At 47.6% G+C, this 18,522-nt stretch overlaps 1 protein-coding gene across 4 annotated transcripts in view; it reads left to right on the top strand.

Moving 5' to 3' along the window:
* COG7 (component of oligomeric golgi complex 7) overlaps positions 1-18,522 on the top strand; it is a 31,808-nt gene that overhangs the window by 519 nt on the left and 12,767 nt on the right. For 3 of the 4 annotated variants that reach the window (XM_077829294.1, XM_077829295.1, XM_077829296.1), the window contains exons 2-11: positions 293-506; positions 4,831-4,979; positions 6,464-6,580; positions 6,771-6,939; positions 9,141-9,223; positions 9,994-10,116; positions 11,896-12,094; positions 13,968-14,095; positions 15,915-16,069; positions 17,151-17,267. In XM_077829294.1, coding sequence (XP_077685420.1) covers positions 293-506; positions 4,831-4,979; positions 6,464-6,580; positions 6,771-6,939; positions 9,141-9,223; positions 9,994-10,116; positions 11,896-12,094; positions 13,968-14,095; positions 15,915-16,069; positions 17,151-17,267 — 1,454 coding nt within the window. Of the gene's footprint in view, positions 1-292; positions 507-4,830; positions 4,980-6,446; positions 6,581-6,770; positions 6,940-9,140; positions 9,224-9,993; positions 10,117-11,895; positions 12,095-13,967; positions 14,096-15,914; positions 16,070-17,150; positions 17,268-18,522 lie in introns of those variants that run through there. The other variant, XM_077829297.1, reaches the window with a different exon arrangement.

The following is an 18,522-nucleotide window of genomic DNA, read 5'->3' as shown; positions in this document are numbered from 1 at the left end:
GCGAGACCTGGGGGCTGTTGGGGGAGGGGGGTCCGGCGAGAGCGGGGGGCTGTTGGGGGAACGGGGGGGCAACGAGACCAGGGGGTCGCGGGGCTCGGGCTGGGCGAGACCAGGGGGTCGCGGGGCTCGGGCCGAGGGAGGGGGGGGCGGTGAGACCAGGGGGCCGCGGGGGGGGGCAGCCTGTTGTGCGGCGCTGGCCCCGGACGGAGCGGGGGCTGGCGAGAAGAGGGGGCCCCCGAGGTTGCGACCAGCCCCGCTGAGCGCTGCCCCCGTCCCGCCCGCCCGCGGGTAGGAGCCCGGCTCTGAGCTTGGTGGCGGAGCGGCCCTGGCGCCCGGGATGGATTTCTCCAAGTTCCTGGCTGATGACTTCGAGGTGAAGCGCTGGGTGAACGGAGCCTTCCGGGCCGTGCAGCAGCAGGATGCCCCTGGCAAAGTGGACGCCCACGCAGCGACCTTGGTGATGAAGTTACAGCTCTTCATCCAGGAGGTCAACAATGCCGTGGAAGGTGCCGCCTTGTGTCTCCGTGCGCTTGGGAGCGGATGTTGTGACCGTGTGGGCAGGGGATGGTGCTCGCTGCAGCCAGGGCTGGTCCCGGTGTAGTGCAGCAAAGTGCTCTCCGTGGTAATGTGCTACTTGCAGTGTACGGAGCGTGCAAAAAACCAGAACGTCACACTGGGATGTCCGCGCTGCGCTGCGCTGACATTGCTACACGTGGAATTGCACGTATACTGTGGTGCAAGTAACTGCTACCCGTAGGCATTTGCTACATCAGGTAGCAGCTTACTACAATAGCAGTTTCCTACAATCCATCACGTATCAGTAACTGCTACCAGTAGCACATTCCTGCGGAGCAGTTTAATACAGTACACCGGCACCTGCTTTGCAAGCTTCCTCCTGGAGCACTGCCAGCAGGCACCCAGTGCTGAGTCGAACTGGTTGGCAATTTTCCCACCATTTTTCTCTCTCAAAAAACATTGATTCATGGAACCCACAATTGCTTGTGAGACGGGGTCGGTTTTGACAAATCTCCCAATTTGAAAAATTGTAAATTATCTTTTGAAATTGTTGAAACATTCCATTTTGATATTTTTGAAACCAAAAAGTTTTGTTTTTAAATTTGAAACAACTTTTCATTTTAAAATGTTAATTTATACTAAAAAGAAGTTTTTCTTTAAAAAAAAAAGTCAATATTGAAATGAAATGTTTTGATTGACCTGACCCATTTTTGTGTGTGTTGGGTTTTTTTTAGATTATTAGTTTGAGGATTTTGACTTTTTGTGCTTGATTTGGAAAAGGATAAAAAATTGAAGTTTTGAAAACTCTTGCAGAATGAGAGAACTTTTTCCCGCTCATTTCTGTCCTGACCTGCAGCATCTTCTGGTATTCCAGCCCAGTTGTTCTTCTCTCTTCTGCTCTCCTACCAATCCCCCCACCAGCATTGCTTTACATGCTATGTCCTTAGTATTATTTCATAGAATCATAGAATATCAGGGTTGGAAGGGACCTCAGGAGGTCATCTAGTCCAACCCCCTGCTCAAAGCAGGACCAATCCCCAATTAAATCATCCCAGCCAGGGCTTTGTCAAGCCTGACCTTAAAAACTTCTAAGGAAGGAGATTCCACCACCTCCCTAGGTAACCCATTCCAGTGTTTCACCACCCTCCTAGTGAAAAAGTTTTTCCTAATATCCAACCTAAACCTCCCCCACTGCAACTTGAGACCATTACTCCTTGTCCTGTCCTCTTCTACCACTGAGAATAGTCTAGAACCATCCTCTCTGGAACCACCTCTCAGGTAGTTGAAAACAGCTATCAAATCCCCCCTCATTCTTCTCTTCTGCAGACTAAACAATCCCAGTTCCCTCAGCCTCTCCTCATAAGTTATGTGTTCCAGACCCCTAATAATTTTTGTTGCCCTTCGCTGGATTCTCTCCAATTTATCCACATCCTTCTTGTAGTGTGGGGCCCAAAACTGGACACAGTACACCAGCTGAGGCCTCACCAATGTTGAATAGAGGGGAACGATCAAGTCCCTCGATCTGCTCGTTCTGCCCCTACTTATACATCCCAAAATGCCATTGGCCTTCTTGGCAACAAGGGCACACTGCTGACTCATATCCAGCTTCTCGTCCACTGTCACCCCTAGGTCCTTTTCCGCAGAACTGCTGCCTAGCCATTCGGTCCCTAGTCTGTAGCTGTGCATTGGGTTCTTCCGTCCTAAGTGCAGGACCCTGCACTTATCCTTATTGAACCTCATCAGATTTCTTTTGGCCCAATCCTCCAATTTGTCTAGGTCCCTCTGTATCCTATCCCTGCCCTCCAGCGCATCTACCACTCCTCCTAGTTTAGTATCATCCGCAAATTTGTTGAGAGTGCAATCCACACCATCCTCCAGATCATTTATGAAGATATTGAACAAAACCGGCCCCAGGACTGACCCCTGGGGCACTCCACTTGACACCGGCTGCCAACTAGACATGGAGCCATTGATCACTACCCGTTGAGCCCGACAATCTAGCCAACTTTCTACCCACCTTATAGTGCATTCATCCAGCCCATACTTCTTTAACTTGCTGACAAGAATATTGTGGGAGACCGTGTCAAAAGTTTTGCTAAAGTCAAGAAACAATACATCCACTGCTTTCCCTTCATCCACAGAACCAGTAATCTCATCATAGAAGGCGATTAGATTAGTCAGGCATGACCTTCCCTTGGTGAATCCATGCTGACTGTTCCTGATCACTTTCCTCTCATGTAAGTGCTTCAGGATTGATTCTTTGAGGACCTGCTCCATGATTTTTCCGGGGACTGAGGTGAGGCTGACTGGCCTGTAGTTCCCAAGATCCTCCTTCTTCCCTTTTTTAAAGTTGGGCACTACATTAGCCTTTTTCCAGTCATCCGGGACTTCCCCCATTCGCCACGAGTTTTCAAAGATAATGGGCAATGGCTCTGCAATCACAGCCGCCAATTCCTTTAGCACTCTCGGATGCAACTCGTCCGGCCCCATGGACTTGTGCACGTCCAGCTTTTCTAAATAGTCCCTAACCACCTCTTTCTCCACAGAGGGCTGGCCATCTACTCCCCATGTTGTGATGCCCAGCGCAGCAGTCTGGGAGCTGACCTTGTTAGTGAAGACAGAGGCAAAAAAAGCATTGAATACATTAGCTTTTTCCACATCCTCTGTCACTAGGTTGCCTCCCTCATTCATTAAGGGGCCCACGCTTTCCTGGGCTTTCTTCTTGTTGCCAACATACCTGAAGAAACCCTTCTTGTTACTCTTGACATCTCTTGCTAGCTGCAGCTCCAGGTGCGATTTGGCCCTCTTGATTTCATTCCTACATGCCCAAGCAATATTTTTATACTCTTCCCTGGTCATATGTCCAACCTTCCACTTCTTGTAAGCTTCTTTTTTATGTTTAAGATCCGCTAGGATTTCACCATTAAGCCAAGCTGGTCGCCTGCCATATTTACTATTCTTTCGACTCATCGGGATGGTTTGTCCCTGTAACCTCAACAGGGATTCCTTGAAATACAGCCAGCTCTCCTGGACTCCTTTCCCCTTCATGTTAGTGCCCCAGGGGATCCTACCCATCTGTTCCCTGAGGGAGTCGAAGTCTGCTTTCCTCAAGTCCAGGGTCCGTATCCTGCTGCTTACTTTACTTCCCTGTGTCAGGATCCTGAACTCAACCAACTCCTGGTCACTGCCTCCCAGATTCCCATCCAGTTTTGCTTCCCCCACTAATTCTTCCCGGTTTGTGAGCAGCAGGTCAAGAAAAGCTCCCCCCCCCTAGTTGGCTCCTCTAGCACTTGCACCACAAAATTGTCCCCTACGCTTTCCAACAACTTCCTGGATTGTCTATGCACTGCTGTATTGCTCTCCCAGCAGATATCAGGAAAATTAAAGTCACCCATGAGAACCAGGGCGTGCGATCTAGTAGCTTCTGCGAGTTGCCGGAAGAAAGCCTCATCCACCTCATCCCCCTGGTCCGGTGGTCTATAGCAGACTCCCACCACTACATCACTCTTGTTGCTCACACTTCTAAACTTAATCCAGAGACACTCAGGTTTTTCTGCAGTTTCGTACCGGAGCTCTGAGCAGTCATACTGCTCCCTTACATACAGTGCTACTCCCCCACCTTTCCTGCCCTGCCTGTCCTTCCTGAACAGTTTATAACTATCCATGACAGTACTCCAGTCATGTGAGTTATCCCACCAAGTCTCTGTTATTCCAATCATGTCATAATTCCTTGACATCACCAGGACCTCCAGTTCTCTCACATTTATATGTGGTGATAGGCACTTGCCAAACTCTTGGAGGATTGTCCCTAATATGCAGCATGCCCTGCTATTTCAGATCTGGAAGATCTTATTAAATATACAGTAGAACCTCAGAGTTATGAACTGACCAGTCCACCACAAACTTCATTTGGAACCAGAAGTATGCAATCAAGCAGCAGCAGAGACACCCTCCCACCATCCCCCCCCCCAAAAAACCCCAACCAAAAGCCAGTACAGTGCTGTGTTAAATGTAAACTTGTAAAAAACAAAAAAGGAAAGCAGCTTTTTTCTTCTGCATAGGAAAGTTTGAAAGCTGTATTAAGTCAATGTTCAGTTGTAAACTTTTGAAAGAACAACCCTAACGCTTTGTTCTGAGTTCTGAACATTTCAGAGTTATGAAGAGCCTCCATTTCCGAGGTGTTTGTAACTCTGAGGTTCTGCTGTAGCTTGAATGCAGCAATGAAGACTTGTTGGACACCATGCTCCTTGCTAAGTTTCTTCTTCTGTGTGAGGGTCGAGTCCCTTGTCGTTCCATTGCTATTTGTTTCTGCAGAAACAAGCCACCAGGCGCTCCAGAACATGCCCAGAGTCCTGCGGGATGTGGAAGCCTTGAAACAGGAGGCAACTTTCCTGAAGGAACAAATGGTCCTTGTTAAGGAGGACATCAAGAAATTTGAAGAGGACACAGCTCAGTCAATGCAGGTAACTTCTCTCATCACTAAATATTTGACCCTGATTTCCAGATTTGCTGTAGCTGCCAAAGTTACTGATGTTGAGTGAACTTGAAGACTGTCTGTTTCGGTTTGTGCAATTCCAGGGCGGCTCTGTTAGCTCTCTGCAGCAGCTTGAGCTCTGGTAGATGCTGACAGGTAAGGGAGCCTGATTTCCTGCTCTGATGTTGTGTCCTTTTAAAATTGCTACTGTGATCCTGTTACACTTCAGCAAGTTCTGAGGCTATGAGATCCTAGATGCAAGGAATCTCTATGCTTTTTTCAAGCAGAACAGTCACTGAAAACTCCTACAGTCTGGTAGCTTCTCTGAACTACAGTCTGATTGTACTAGGGTTCAGCAATTTGATACCCTGTGGGCTGCTTCAGATTTCTGGTACTTTTGTGAGGAAGTAAAAAGTTCTGGAGACGCTGACTTTCCTTATTGTGAATGAATGATCGCACTTATTGAATTGAAGAACTAATAGAAGTGTCTAGAGCAGGACGTAGCATGAGCAGGCACAATGCAAACTTCCCTACAGATTGTACCTTGGTTCTGGGCTGCAGCACCCCTGATATTAGAGTCCAAAGCCTCTTTTAAGCAGAGAATGATGCTGTATGGTGGTTTTGTGTGTGGACAGATGGGAGACTAGGTTGACATCCCCAAAAGCATTTTCCTTGTTAACTCAGCCATGCATTGTGTGCTCAGAAGTAAAAAGCTTGTGCAGTACCCCCACCTCACCACCAAGGCATAGATGTTCACAACCCAGACTAGAGCTAGCTCTGATCAGACCTGTCAAGAGCTGATAACTCTCCTCATGTGAGTGATCCAGCTTTCATGACCGGCAGCAAGATGCAAAAGCCTTGATTGTGTGAGCTTATTGGTGGTGGTGTTGTGTTAATACTATGCTATAGAGTTGCTTTGCATTTTCCAGACAAAATAGACGCTGATTATATTGAATCCCGAATCCAAACCAGTTTATAGGTGTGTTTGTTTTCTTGTGAAATTTCAGGAGTGAGCTGCTCAAGCAGAGGGGTTGATGGTTTACCCACAGTACTGCAGATCTTTGGTGAACTGTTTTGCAAGTTGTTCCTGCAGCTTTGGCTGTCATCAGAGCCCAGCCCCCTTCCCCTCGGATCACATAGCCATATTATTGTTTAGAGTTGGGTGTTGACCCTGAATAAAAGCAACATTCCTCATTATGTACTCAAATTTCTACTGATGATGCTCATCAGCTGGTTCAACTTTAAAATTGATTTAAATTTCGTCAGCTCTTTGGAGAGATTATCCACTTCTGTGTAAACCCCTAAAATTGATTTTAGCCAACTTCCTCCTGAAATTGTTATCACCCAGTTTCTTAAATGCAAATATAACAGAAATAACCCTCTCCTCCCCATCCCACCTTACTCCCCACCAAGTGAAGCAACTTGCACATTTGTCCCCAATTCTGATGGGCAGCAGTTTCATCTCTCTTTCAGGTTCTGGTGGAACTTGATCGAGTGAAATCCAGAATGCAGCTGGCTGCTGAGTCCCTCCAGGAAGCAGACAAGTGGAGCACACTGAGTGCAGATATTGAGGAAACTTTTAAAACACAAGTAGGTACCTGCTTGAAAAAGACAAAGGCATGAAAACTGTCAATTATAAAGAAACAAAATTTAAATAAGAGTCCTTTCAGATCACTTTTCAAAAGGAAATATGCCTGTGCTTCCCAGATGTCACTGTGGATCTTAGGACTTGGCATTTTTGATATTGTGTTAACAAACCCCTAACTTCCTTTGGTCGCAGGATGTGTCTGTGATCTCTGCCAAGTTAACAGGTATGCAGAACAGCCTGGCGATGCTTGTGGACACTCCGGACTACTCTGAGAAATGTGTTCACCTAGAGGCTCTGAAGAACCGGTTAGAGGCCATGGCCAGCCCCCAGATTGTGGCCACCTTCAATGCTCAGTCCGTAGGTCAGTACGGCTCTGTTTCCCTTGTCTTCAGCGTAGATGTATTTATATGTTGGTGCTGCCTTCATCAGGAGAGTGAGGCATGGTGCTCTGAATAGCATGCTTTCAGCCTCCTAGCTGTTGTTGGAGCCGCCTTTGCAGTGAACTGGCAGGTGGGGCAAGGTAGGGAGCAGGAGCACCATTCTACCAAGCCTTGTACACCTACCACCATCTCTCCTATTTAATTTGTCCTTTCTTCATTTCTGTCTCTGTTCTTTTTTTCTTTCTTGTCTTTTGCCCTCTGTTTCTGTTTGTGTTTTGGGGTTTGCTCACCAGAAAGCTAAATGCTGCCTGAGGTTGGGTGTGTATCCATTGGGTCTCTCTGGGGCTGGGTTACGTGCCCTTTCTTGGCTGAACCAAACAAAAAGAGATGGATGGGACAGCAGCCTGCAGCCCAGTACGTGTTGGGTGCTCCGAAAGCCTGCAACCCTACTTTCCACCCCTGGATTTTTGGGTTTTTGGTCTGACCTTGCTCCCTTTCCCTACCATTACACAGTTTATTAGTATTTCAGTAGCACCTAGAGGCAGTCCATGCCCCAACGAGCTTATTTTCTAATTTAAGACAAGATGCAGTGAGTGAGACAAGCAGAGGGAGGAAGGAAAAGGTTAATATGAACGATTTATGTTTGTGTTCTCTTTCACACTCTTCCTCCTTTACTCCTCTCTTTGCTTTTCTCTTCTCATTTCCCTTCACTCTCTTTCTGGTCTTCCAGTCTATCACACTGACTCTGCTTCCTTAGGTTCTGCACCCATCTGTCTCAGTATGTGTGTCTATCTTGTTGCTGCTCTTGGGCTGTATGGCCCTTTTGCAGGCAGATGCAGGGGACACAGTGATGTTTGAGAATGTTTTCTCCCACCTACCAGGAGAGAGCCTCATAGAAGTTGCAGGATACTGTGATGAGTTCTTTAGGTATGCCATGTAGCTGTGGTAGGAAACTGACAGCAGGTGGCGCTTCTGTACTGGACATGGGTCCATTGCTCCGCTTAGTTATTCAAGATGTTCTGGCTCACTTTGCGATAAATGCAGCCCTGAGTCTATTCTCCTTTTAATATTTCCTCCGGAGCAGCTGGCAAACACACTTTTTCTTTCTGTTGATAGTATGTCACATGTTCTTCTGAGTTCTTGCTTAGATCTGACCCTGTAGATAGGAACACAGGACAACAAACTTCAGAGTAGCAGCCGTGTTAGTCTGTATTCGCAAAAAGAAAAGGAGGACTTGTGGCACCTTAGAGACGAACCAATTTATCTGAGCATAAGCTTTCGTGAGCTACAGCTCACTTCATCGGATGCATCCTTCATTTCATCCGATGAAGTGAGCTGTAGCTCATGAAAGCTTATGCTCAAATAAATTTGTTAGTCTCTAAGGTGCCACAAGTCCTCCTTTTCTTTTTTTAGGACAACAAATGTGTCCCTGGGGTGGGGTGGTGGTGGTGGGAGGCACTGTTCTCTCCCTTGTACTGCTCTAGAGCAACCCTAGTTACTTGCTGTGTGTCAGATTTACAGGAAGCCACTTGTGCCCTGCCAGCAAACCAGAAACAAGTTCCTAAATACGTCATTACTAACATCTCTGAACCCAGGTGTGTTTTGTAGACAAAGCCTTCCCCACTGCTCCAGTAATGCAAAGGGAGCAGGGAGACTTTCAGGTTGTGAGTAAGCGGTAGCTGGGTCATTTAGTCAAGGTGAAGAAACAGCTGGTTGTGGTCCTGGCACCTGGGGGGTGAGGAAGGCAAAACTGAGGAGTGCAGTTTGGATCTACTGACATGTTCTCTGGTCTGGAGGGCACTAGCTCTGTCTGAAAAAAGCATCATGTCTTTAGGGGACTCAATACTATTACAGGGGGTCTGGAGTTAGAAATGTTTTCCCAAGGGAAGTTAAAAACTCTTCCATCATCACTTTACTCTACCCACTCTGGAATTTCTGTGGCCATGGATTCAGAGGCACCTGCCCTCCTAAGTGAAGGGAAAGGAACACAGGGAGGTCTTGTTACTTTCTTGACATATTGTGGTTCTACATCCCATACACACTGTATCCAGGCTCTTCTCCAAACTGAAGAGGGTGGATTTTCCTGCTTAGTCCAGAAGACTTGTTTTGCTCAGGGCAGTACCTCTGTCACACAAGTTAGGAGGGTGACCTGTTAACTAATGTTCTGTGTTGTTGTATTTAGACCAGGCAAAAGTGTTTGTGAAAGTCTTCACAGAAATTGATCGGATGCCCCAGCTCCTGGCTTATTACTACAAATGTCACAAGGTATCTAGTCTCTGTCATGGTCACATTTTAATTTGGGGGAGAGAAATGTGGAGTAGTTCCTTGGTTTAGCCTGTAGGGGGGGCTGCCACTCTGGTCATCTCACTTGTCCAATTTAAACTGAGGATGGCGCTTGTTCTCTTCCACATTTCATCCGCTTGAATCTTTTCCTGGCTGTGGTTACTCCGCACATGGGGGTTTGGGGAATAACTCTCCACAGGAGTCTTCCTGTGCCTTCCTACAGCAGCTAGTAGGCCAAATGAAAAATGTAGTTGTGCATCCCAAAGCGTTTCTCTCTGTGTCCTGAGAAGGTGTTCGGTTGTTGCTTTTTCCTTCCTTTATGATCTCTGGTTGTTATTAAACTTTATTATAACTTGCTGCTGCTGAATTATGGAAACTCTCTTCAGATGGGATTGGAATTCTGGATGGTTCATTGACCTTAACCTGATCCTCCAAAGCCCTATTAGCAGTGGGCCTTGTGAGGATTAGCTTCAGAGCTGGGGCCTGCCAAATATTTCAACTGTTATGGGGTGGTATTGGTTTCAGTCTCATTTATGAGCAAAATACCAAGGTTAATTAAATCTTTGTATAAGCCAAGAAGCCTTTAGCTTAACGTTTTAAAGTCTGAGTCCTCTTGGGTGCTGAATGATTGCATGGCGGTACATTCAAATCTGAGGGGTGCTGCCTTTGTGTAGAAGCAGTTTCCCTAGGACATGTCTCTGAGTTAACAAGGCCCAATTCTGTAGCATGAGTGACTTTTATTACCCCTGCAGGTGCAGCTGGTGACAGTCTGGCAGGATCTTTGTCAAAGTGACTTAAGTTTAAATCGGCAGCTGACTGAACTGTATGATACTCTGCTTGGAACATGGCACTCGCAACTCCAGTGGGTCATGCAGGTACTGTTACTGTCAGTTAACAACATCAGTGCAATGCATGGGAACAAAGACTGCAAATTCCCATAAGGCTCAGAATAATTGATCAGCTCATGGTCTCATTTTGTGCCTCTTCACTAACGTCTTGGAGCTTGCTTTAGGGATCTAGCTCATCTGCTGCCACAGAAAGATTAAATGTTTGACTCAAGACCAATGGCAGTATCGCTGCATCGCTGCTGTTCAAACTGCTCTCTCTTTCATCTGTATCATACATGAAATCTAATTTGTCAGTGTTGCATTTTGTTCTGTTGTAAAACATTTGAAATACCTGAATTTCATTACCGCCTGACCTAGAGGAGGCCCTGGAGGGATTGCTTGACTGATTTGTGTGTGAATTCTTGGGGAACTTCTGCTGGAACCCCTCAGGACTGTGCAGTACCAAGAAAAGCATTTGAATTTGTAAATGCAGAGCTTACCATACTTATACCTGATCCCAAAAGGAGTTAACCTCTCTTCATTTAGCTTAACAAATTGTGTTGGACATTGTTGAGCCTGTCAGAGTTTTCACCCGTGAAGGGTAAGGGAGATTGTTATCTCATGGGTATGAAGCTTGTAACAAGGGCTGAGTCCTTTTCTGCAAGGATACCCAGCCTTACCTTGAAATAATAGCTTTGGGTTTTTTTCCTGCATAACAATTAGTTGTGAATCACAGTTCAGATGCTGGCTTATTCACTGACATGTGCTCTAGGACCTGGTTATTGTGAGGGGCCTTGCCATGTGGACCAAAGCTCATGTCATCCAGGGCTTTTCTCCCTAGTCCTCCTGCACTGCTTGTGTTAGGAAAACCATTTTTTCCCCCCTGTTCTACTTGCTGTTCATGGTCTTACTGCTGCGAGTTGGATACTGGGGGTGTATGTTCTGGTACTGCAGTGGTGGGGGCTGTATAAATACCTAGAGAGAATAGCTGACCAGTCAGTCAAAAGTGGTGATGGTAAAAGCTACTGCAAACCAAGATGAGGGTGATGGATATGAATGTGAAGCTGGTGTTATGCTGATCTAAGGATAGCATTTGCCGGCTGGTTATATTCTCGTTGGCGCTAGAATGTAGTACTTCCCAACTCTCTCCTCAGTCCATCCTGACCCCATCACCTAGCTGCTTATTCGTGGGATTCTTTATCCCTTTCCTCGTGTCTTTCAAAGGTACCTGTTTAAATTCTGTTTGAAGACACAGCAGGCTCTCTGCCTTGTTGTTACTCTACTCCGTTGCCCACTATTTGCCTGTCCTCCTTCGGATCCAGCCTCTGCTCAACCTCATAAATTCTCTGCTGCCTTAGATAAAGTGCGCTCCTTGGCTGGGCTCTTAAAGTGACAATGATTAACTCTGCTTTCATATCCTGAGTCAGCCTTTCCTGCATGCTCAGTCAGCAAGGTTCCAGAAATCTTACCTGGCCCTGCTTTTAGTCTGGTAACATTTGTGAGTTTTCAAATGCTGTGCTCCTGTTCGTGTTAGTTGGGATTGCACATGCCCAGAGAGGATCCAGCGATCTGGCAGTTCCCTGAGTACAGTGTTCTCGATGTGCATACAATTGCCTCTTAATGAACATAATTTAAATTTCATCTTTGAGGCAGTTTAGTCTCTTCTTCTTTATGCATTGCTTCTGGGGGCTTCTATATGGCTTCTGTTGACTAGGTCATTGTGCTGATTCCCTTGCTAAAGTGGTGGAGTGGGGGGCTCAGTTTACGCAGAAGCAGTGGCCTGCTCCTGCTCACATGCTCCTGCTAACAGCTTCCTTGTTCGTGCAGGTTTTTAAGAACCCCCATGAAATTGTGACTGTGCTGCTGATCCAAACACTCGGTGCCTTGGTGCCTTCAATCCCAGTCTGCCTCAGCACTGCAATGGAGAGGGCCAGCCAGGAAACCAGACTGAATAAGTTGCTGGAGCTGCATGACACCACAGCCCACTTTGCAAGAGGCTTGGAAGTAGCAATGCTGTCTAACTTAAGTAGGGACTGTTGTTTCAAATATTCCCAGACTTTATGGTGTATTTTGGTGTAACTCTCTGTACAGCCTTTGGGTTCTGTGGTTTGCGTTCTGTGGTTCAAGTTTTTCATGGAAACTGCTACAACAATGTAAGGGATCTGGATTTCATCCGCAGTGTTTGCTGTTTACATAATGTTTGTACTAAAATGTATGTTTAACTTATCCCAAATATATTGACACAGTCCTGGCTGTGTTTACTGAAGCAGAGCTATGTTGATGCTACCTTGTGTAGAGAATACTTAGCACTTTCCTTTTACAACATTTGGGTGGGTGAATTGCAACATCCCTGTAAGGTGGATCAGTTTTATTCCTGTCTCATAAATGGGGAAATGGAGTCAGAGGATACTTGACTTGTCTGAGATCGCATGGCAATAAAAGCTCAGGAGTTCTTGATTTAGACCGCGCCTCTCTTAACAAGTTCTCCTGATCGTTTGCTTTCTCAAACATTGCAAGGGAAAGTTTGCCAAAATGGTTTTCACTGGAATGTAAAAAAAATTGTGGAAACCGTTCTGTTGGTCTTAGGTTTTATGAAAACCATGTTTTAACCAAATTAAATTGGTGGGTCAAATTTTATTATTTAAGTGTGCTTTTGTTTAGTGCCTAAAGTGTGCTGTTCAGAACAAAGTAAAGACCTCTCCCTGCCCTAAAGCATTTGCAGTTCAATTTTAGACAGAAATCCATGAGCAGTTGATGTGAACCGTTGGAGGTAAGGGAGGGAGGAAGGTGAGTTAACAGTAATGAGACCATCTGATTATATAGGCTCAGCAGTTTTAATTTATGAACCTTTATAGGTTTATCTTAATTTGTCACCGTGTCCCTTCAAAGAGAACGTTCAGGAAAATCACACGTTAAGGTTGATGGGTTATCTTTAACGCTGCATTTCCTGCCTGTGTTTGCTTTGCATCATACCCCTCAGTTATTTAAACCCAGTTTTAGTAGATTACATTTAATGACTGTGCCATTCTAGGAAGCATGGCTATTGTCCTGTGCTTGTGTTCTGCTTTTCATTGGAAGTCCTCGTGCACTCTTAGCAAACACTTGCCACACACTGGTCTGGCTTAATTGGGGTAGGTAATAAATACCATAGACCCTGTATAGAAGGAACTTGGAGAGAAGAGGCCGAAGTTTGTAAGATGAGAGAATAGGAAACCAGTTACTGAACAGTTGGGAATAAAAGTTGCATTCTTTATTTGCATATTACCCTGCAACAAGGTGGCGTGCTCTAAAAGCAACATGCAAAAGCAGAAGCATCCCAGGAATGCGGGAGCTGGGTGACTAAGCAGATTGTCAGTGGGGCATTAGGTCAACTGGTTCACTTTCAGGCCAGGTTGGGAGTGACTGTGGCTGTGTAGTAGTCTACATGAAATGAGTTGGCATCATTTATTTTAGGTATGGATGAAGACTGTGTAATTTCCTTTTAGAATCTTTGATGGGACATAAAATGAGACTATACTCTCTTTAGGCAGGCACAGTTCAGACAGATTCCTTACTTCGTCTTTGATTGTGCAGGCTGGGGATGGGTGATAGATAGCTGGCTGGAAGACTTGTGGCCCCAGATTGTTCTCGAGCAGCCAGGAATATTCTTAATAATTTCCTGCTGTGCTTGCTGAAATAGAATACCTGGGTATTAAGGAGCCAATAGTGATGATGTTCCCATTTGTTTAAAAAGTCTGCAGCTCAGCTTTAAAGGTGCTAGGCAAAGTCCCAAGGTATACGTGCACGTGATAGTGGCTGTCAATAGGCACAACTCTTTGAAAGAGCCTAACATGCTGCTTTAAGGCCACCTTTTAGCAGTTCATTTATTTCTTTGTACACTCACTTCTGATTCCTTATAGATGAGCATAACCTGGTAAAAGTGATGGAACTGGTGGAAGTAGTGTATGGTCCATATAAGCCCTACCAGCTGCGGTATGGAGACCTGGAAGAAGAAAACCTCCTCATCCAGATCAGTGCAGTGCCCTTGGTAACGTAATGTATTCTGCTCCATCTGTACAGTAGTAGTCAGCAGGTGATTGGAGGCTGATATTTACGAGTAGTTTAAAGCATCTTTGTCAGGGTGGTTGGAGCCTAGATTTTGGCTCGCATTTTCCATTTGCCTTTGATTTCTTTCTTTTTAATTAAATATTGCTTTTTTCACTTAAGTTGCTGGAATTAATTTTATAACTTTGCCTGCTCCTGGGCAATCAGTAACTGGTGCTTCATGCATCTAATGTAGCGGAAACCTTTGGGATAAGCAGACAACCTCTTGGACGCTTAAGCAGACTATTAGAAGCAAGGAAGAAAACCTCTGAGTTTGCCTTGTGTCTTTTAACCTTTTGCAAATGTGTCCTTCAGTCAGAATGAGTGGAGGTGGAGTATTGTGCTAGGCACTGTACAGACTAGAAGACAGTCCCTGCCCCAGATTCTTGTGCTGCAAGTGGCTATACCAAACCACTGCAGGGAGGATGGCGTAACAATGACAAATGGTTACATAGACTAGCTATGTGCGTTCCTGCCTCCTCTGTTGTTTTCTTACCATAGACTGAGTGGGTGGGGGAGGGAATTTCCTGTAGAAGAATCTCCTATAGCAGTGTTTCTCAACCTGGGGGTTGCAAGTGCTGGGCCGGCGTTAGGAGGTGGCAAGTAGGGCGGTTGCCTGGAGCCCTATGCCACAGAGGGCCCTGCAAAGCCAAGTTACGTGCTTCAGCCCAGGGTAGTGGGGCTCGGACTCCAGCTTAGTAGGGGGCTCAGCGTTTTTTGGTTTTTTTTAAAGTCCAAAGGGGGTCGCCAGCAAAAAAAAAAAAAAAGGTCGAGGAACACTGTCCTATAGGAAGGTTAGGTCAGTGTATCTTGTCTAGAGGCAGTGATGAGATAGGAGAGGGAAATCTGAATTTTATGTGCTATCACTGTGTAGGACAGAGGTGGGCAAACTACGGCACGTGGGCCACATCCGGCCCACGGGACCATCCTGCCTGGCCCCTGAGCTCCCGGCTGGGGAGGCTAGTCCCTGGCCCCTCTCCCAGCAGAGACACCACTGCGCTGCCAGCACTCTGGCCCGTCGCTCCTGCCGGGCAGGGCGGGCGGCGTGGCTGGCTCTGGCGGGGCTGCGAGCTCCGGCTGCTCTGAGCAGCATGGTAAGGGGGCAGGGGGTCCCGGAGGGCAGTCAGGGGACAGGGACCAGGGGGTGGTTGGATGGGGCGGAGGTTCTGGAGGGGGCTGTCAGGGGATGGGGAGCAGGGGGGTTGGATAGGGGATGGGGTCCCGGGGGACCTGTCAGGGGGCGGGGGGGTGGATAGAGGTCCGGGGGCACTCAGGGGATGGGGAGCAGGGGGGGTTGGATGCGGGTGGGGTCTTGGAGGGGTGGTTAGGGGCGGGGGGCCCAGGAGGGGGCGGTCAGGGGACAAGGAGCAGGGGGGGTTGGATGGGTTGGGGGTTCTGAGGGGGGCAGTCAGGGTGCGGGAAGTGGGAGGGGGTGGGGGCCAGGCTGTTTCGGGAGGCACAGTCTTCCCTACCTGGTCCTTCATACAGTTTGGCAACCCCGATGTGGCCCTCACGCCAAAAAGTTTTCCCACCCCTGGTGTAGGAGGATGAAAACAAAGGAGACTGTTAGCCCTCAGTGCACTCCACGAGACAATTAGATGTTGACGGGAAGGTATGCCTGTTGGGTTAAACATCCTCCTTCCCCATCTGAGTGTTACAGCAACTACAGTGTTAGCTACAGAAAGACCTGGTACAATGTGGTTACTGCAGGGACACTTGCTGAAGGAGGGTTGGGATCAACCAGTGTATTTTTTGTTCTCCAGGAGCATTGGGAAGTAATTGACTGTGTCCAGGAGCTGAACCACTCAGTGAACAAACTCTTCAGTCTGGCTGCTGGAGCCATTGACAACTGCGTTAAACTCACCGATGGTCTGGGGGTGTGCGGGCTGCTCAAGGCACTGAAAGCTCTGTTCAAAAAGTAAAGCATTTTCTGTCTTTCTAATACACTTATCCCAGACGAGTGAGCAAGTGTCCAATAGGTGGCTCTGAATGCAATGGGGGGGGAGACCTGAGGACATTGTGGTTTGTGATATTGTCACGTTTCTATAGACACAGCTAGTGTTTAGCATAATCCCTTCCCTTGTGATCTGCCACTCAGCTCATCAATAAAGATCCCTCAACTTGTGGCTTTTCATGAAAAGTGGAAGTTAAACATGATTGGAGGTAAAGCTCCTCATAGCCACAGTATGCCTGAATTTTCATTGATAAAGTGCCTAAAAGCACTTCTGGGAAAGAACCACTTCTGAAAGGGCCTAATAGAAGAGAGGCATGGTAGGCTGGTGAAGATAACCCTCAGTGGGAAACATGTACGGTGCACAAGTGACCTCCCCCTTACAGTATTTGCTGCATAGCTTCCCTGTAGAATAACGAGGGACACTAATCAGAGGCAATGTATTTTTTCCCCTATTAAATCTATCACATACTCCCATTTAAGACAGCATTCCAGTACTGATTTCCCCTACTTATCCTTTTTTCCCTGGGCCAAGGCAGCTGCTAACCCTGCATAAACGAAGTCTTAGCATCAGTGCACTATTGGCTCTGTGGGGAGAGGCCTGTTCCGTGAGTAGGTGGAAGCAGAGCACTGCTCTTTGGTGAGGGAACAAGAGGTGTGAGAGGAGCAGTAGCCTCTGACTTTGGCTCGTCTGCTCGAGGAGAGAGCAGTGATGCTAATGACAACAGAAGTGCTCTGCTCCTACCTGCGTGATGACGGTGGGTTCCAGTCACTCAGCTACTCCTTCAGGCTACTGTGACTGGTGCTCTGGGCACCACCCAAACCCCTCGTCCTCCAGGGTGGGTCTGGACCTGCCACTGCTGACCACCTCTAGCCTGCAAATGTCAGGGCTTGGGCTGGAGCCAGGAATACTTCCTTTGTGCTCCTCTTCTTGTTCAGGTGCTTTTGGCTCTTTGCCTGAGATGAAGCGAACTGCTCATAGCAAGTGCCATTGCTGTAGTCTGAGGTCTTATTCCGTTGCCTGTCTTTGCTCCGTCTCTTTACACAGGTATGTGTCTGACTTCACTACTACTTTGCAGTCCATAAGAAAGAAGTGCAAACTGGATGATATCCCCTCGGATTCCCTCTTCCAGGAAGACTGGACTGCATTCCAAAACTCTATCCGGTAACTTGATAGCATGAACCGGGCTTCCGGTGCAGCAAACACTGGAAACAGGGCTCTTGAGAAATGGCACATGGTATTTGGTCCTGAGGTCAAGCTGGTTTTTACGTGAGAACGGAAGGGGGAAAAGGTCTTTATTATTTTTTTCAGCCTGGGTATTTTAGCTCCCTTTTTCTCTATTGCTTGAGACTCCCTTCTGGAAGTATGAAGAGTCCCCACTCCCATTTGCCATTTTTAGAACTTGTTCTTTTTGTACCTTTGGCTAATTCTGAGTCTCTTTGCTCACCCATACTCTGTCAGTTTTGAGCAGAGGTGAAATTAACTAGTGGATTTCTTTGTGGCAACAATTTAGTAAAAGCTCTCTGACCATGTGAACAAGCCTGCGTCGTAGTGTGGTCACTACTGTGGGAAACTGTTTCTAATTTGACTGCTGCTTCAGAGCCAGGCTGCTTGGGAAGAAGGGGAAGGCAGGACACTCTGTGGTGGTAGTGGCTGCAAAACTAGAGGAATTTTTGTTTGTAATTTTTATAAACATCTGCTTAGTGGGATGGAGAAGTGATGATTTCTGAAAACCCTAACAAACCCCAAGGCAGCTGGAACCCTGGAGCCTGTCTTTCAGGCCATAACCATCTGAATGCTCAAGAAAGGGACACTCCATAATCTAGGCCTCCAGTATGATCTACTTTAAAGTTGGTTTGATATCAAACAAATGTGGCTCTGATGAGGCCCTGCTAGTTCAGATTCACATAGGGCAGAAGTGGGCAAACTACGGCCCGTGGTCCACATCCAGCCCGCAGAACCCTCCTGTCCAGCTCCTGAGCTCCTGGACCAGGGGGCTCGCCCCCCGCTGTCTCCCCTCCCCAGCAGCCTCAGCGTGCTGCACCCCCGAACACTGCTCGTGGTGGGGGCTGCGGGCTCCTGGGGCAGCGCCGCGGCAGAGCCCCCACACCCGGTGCCCTGTGCCACACAGTCCGGCTGACTCGGTGCCCTGTGCTGTGCAGCCCGGCCGTAGTGCTGCCAGCCACCAGTACTCCAGGCAGCGTGGTAAGGGAGCAGGGAGCAGGGGCGGCTGGGTAGAGGGCAAGGGAGTTCGGGGGGGCGGGAGGGGGGTCAGGGGTCGGGGGTGTGGATAGGGGTTGGGGCGGTCAGAGGGCAGGGGTCCCGGGAGGGCAGTCAGGAAGGAGAGGAGGGGTTGGATGGGGCGGCGGGGGGCAGTCAAGGGACCGGGAGAAAGGGTGGTTGGATGGGGCAGGGGTCC

The sequence above is a fragment of the Eretmochelys imbricata genome, chromosome 10, assembly GCF_965152235.1.
Source record: "Eretmochelys imbricata isolate rEreImb1 chromosome 10, rEreImb1.hap1, whole genome shotgun sequence".
Lineage (NCBI taxonomy): Eukaryota > Metazoa > Chordata > Testudines > Cheloniidae > Eretmochelys > Eretmochelys imbricata.
This window is presented reverse-complemented; position numbering and strand designations above follow the sequence as displayed.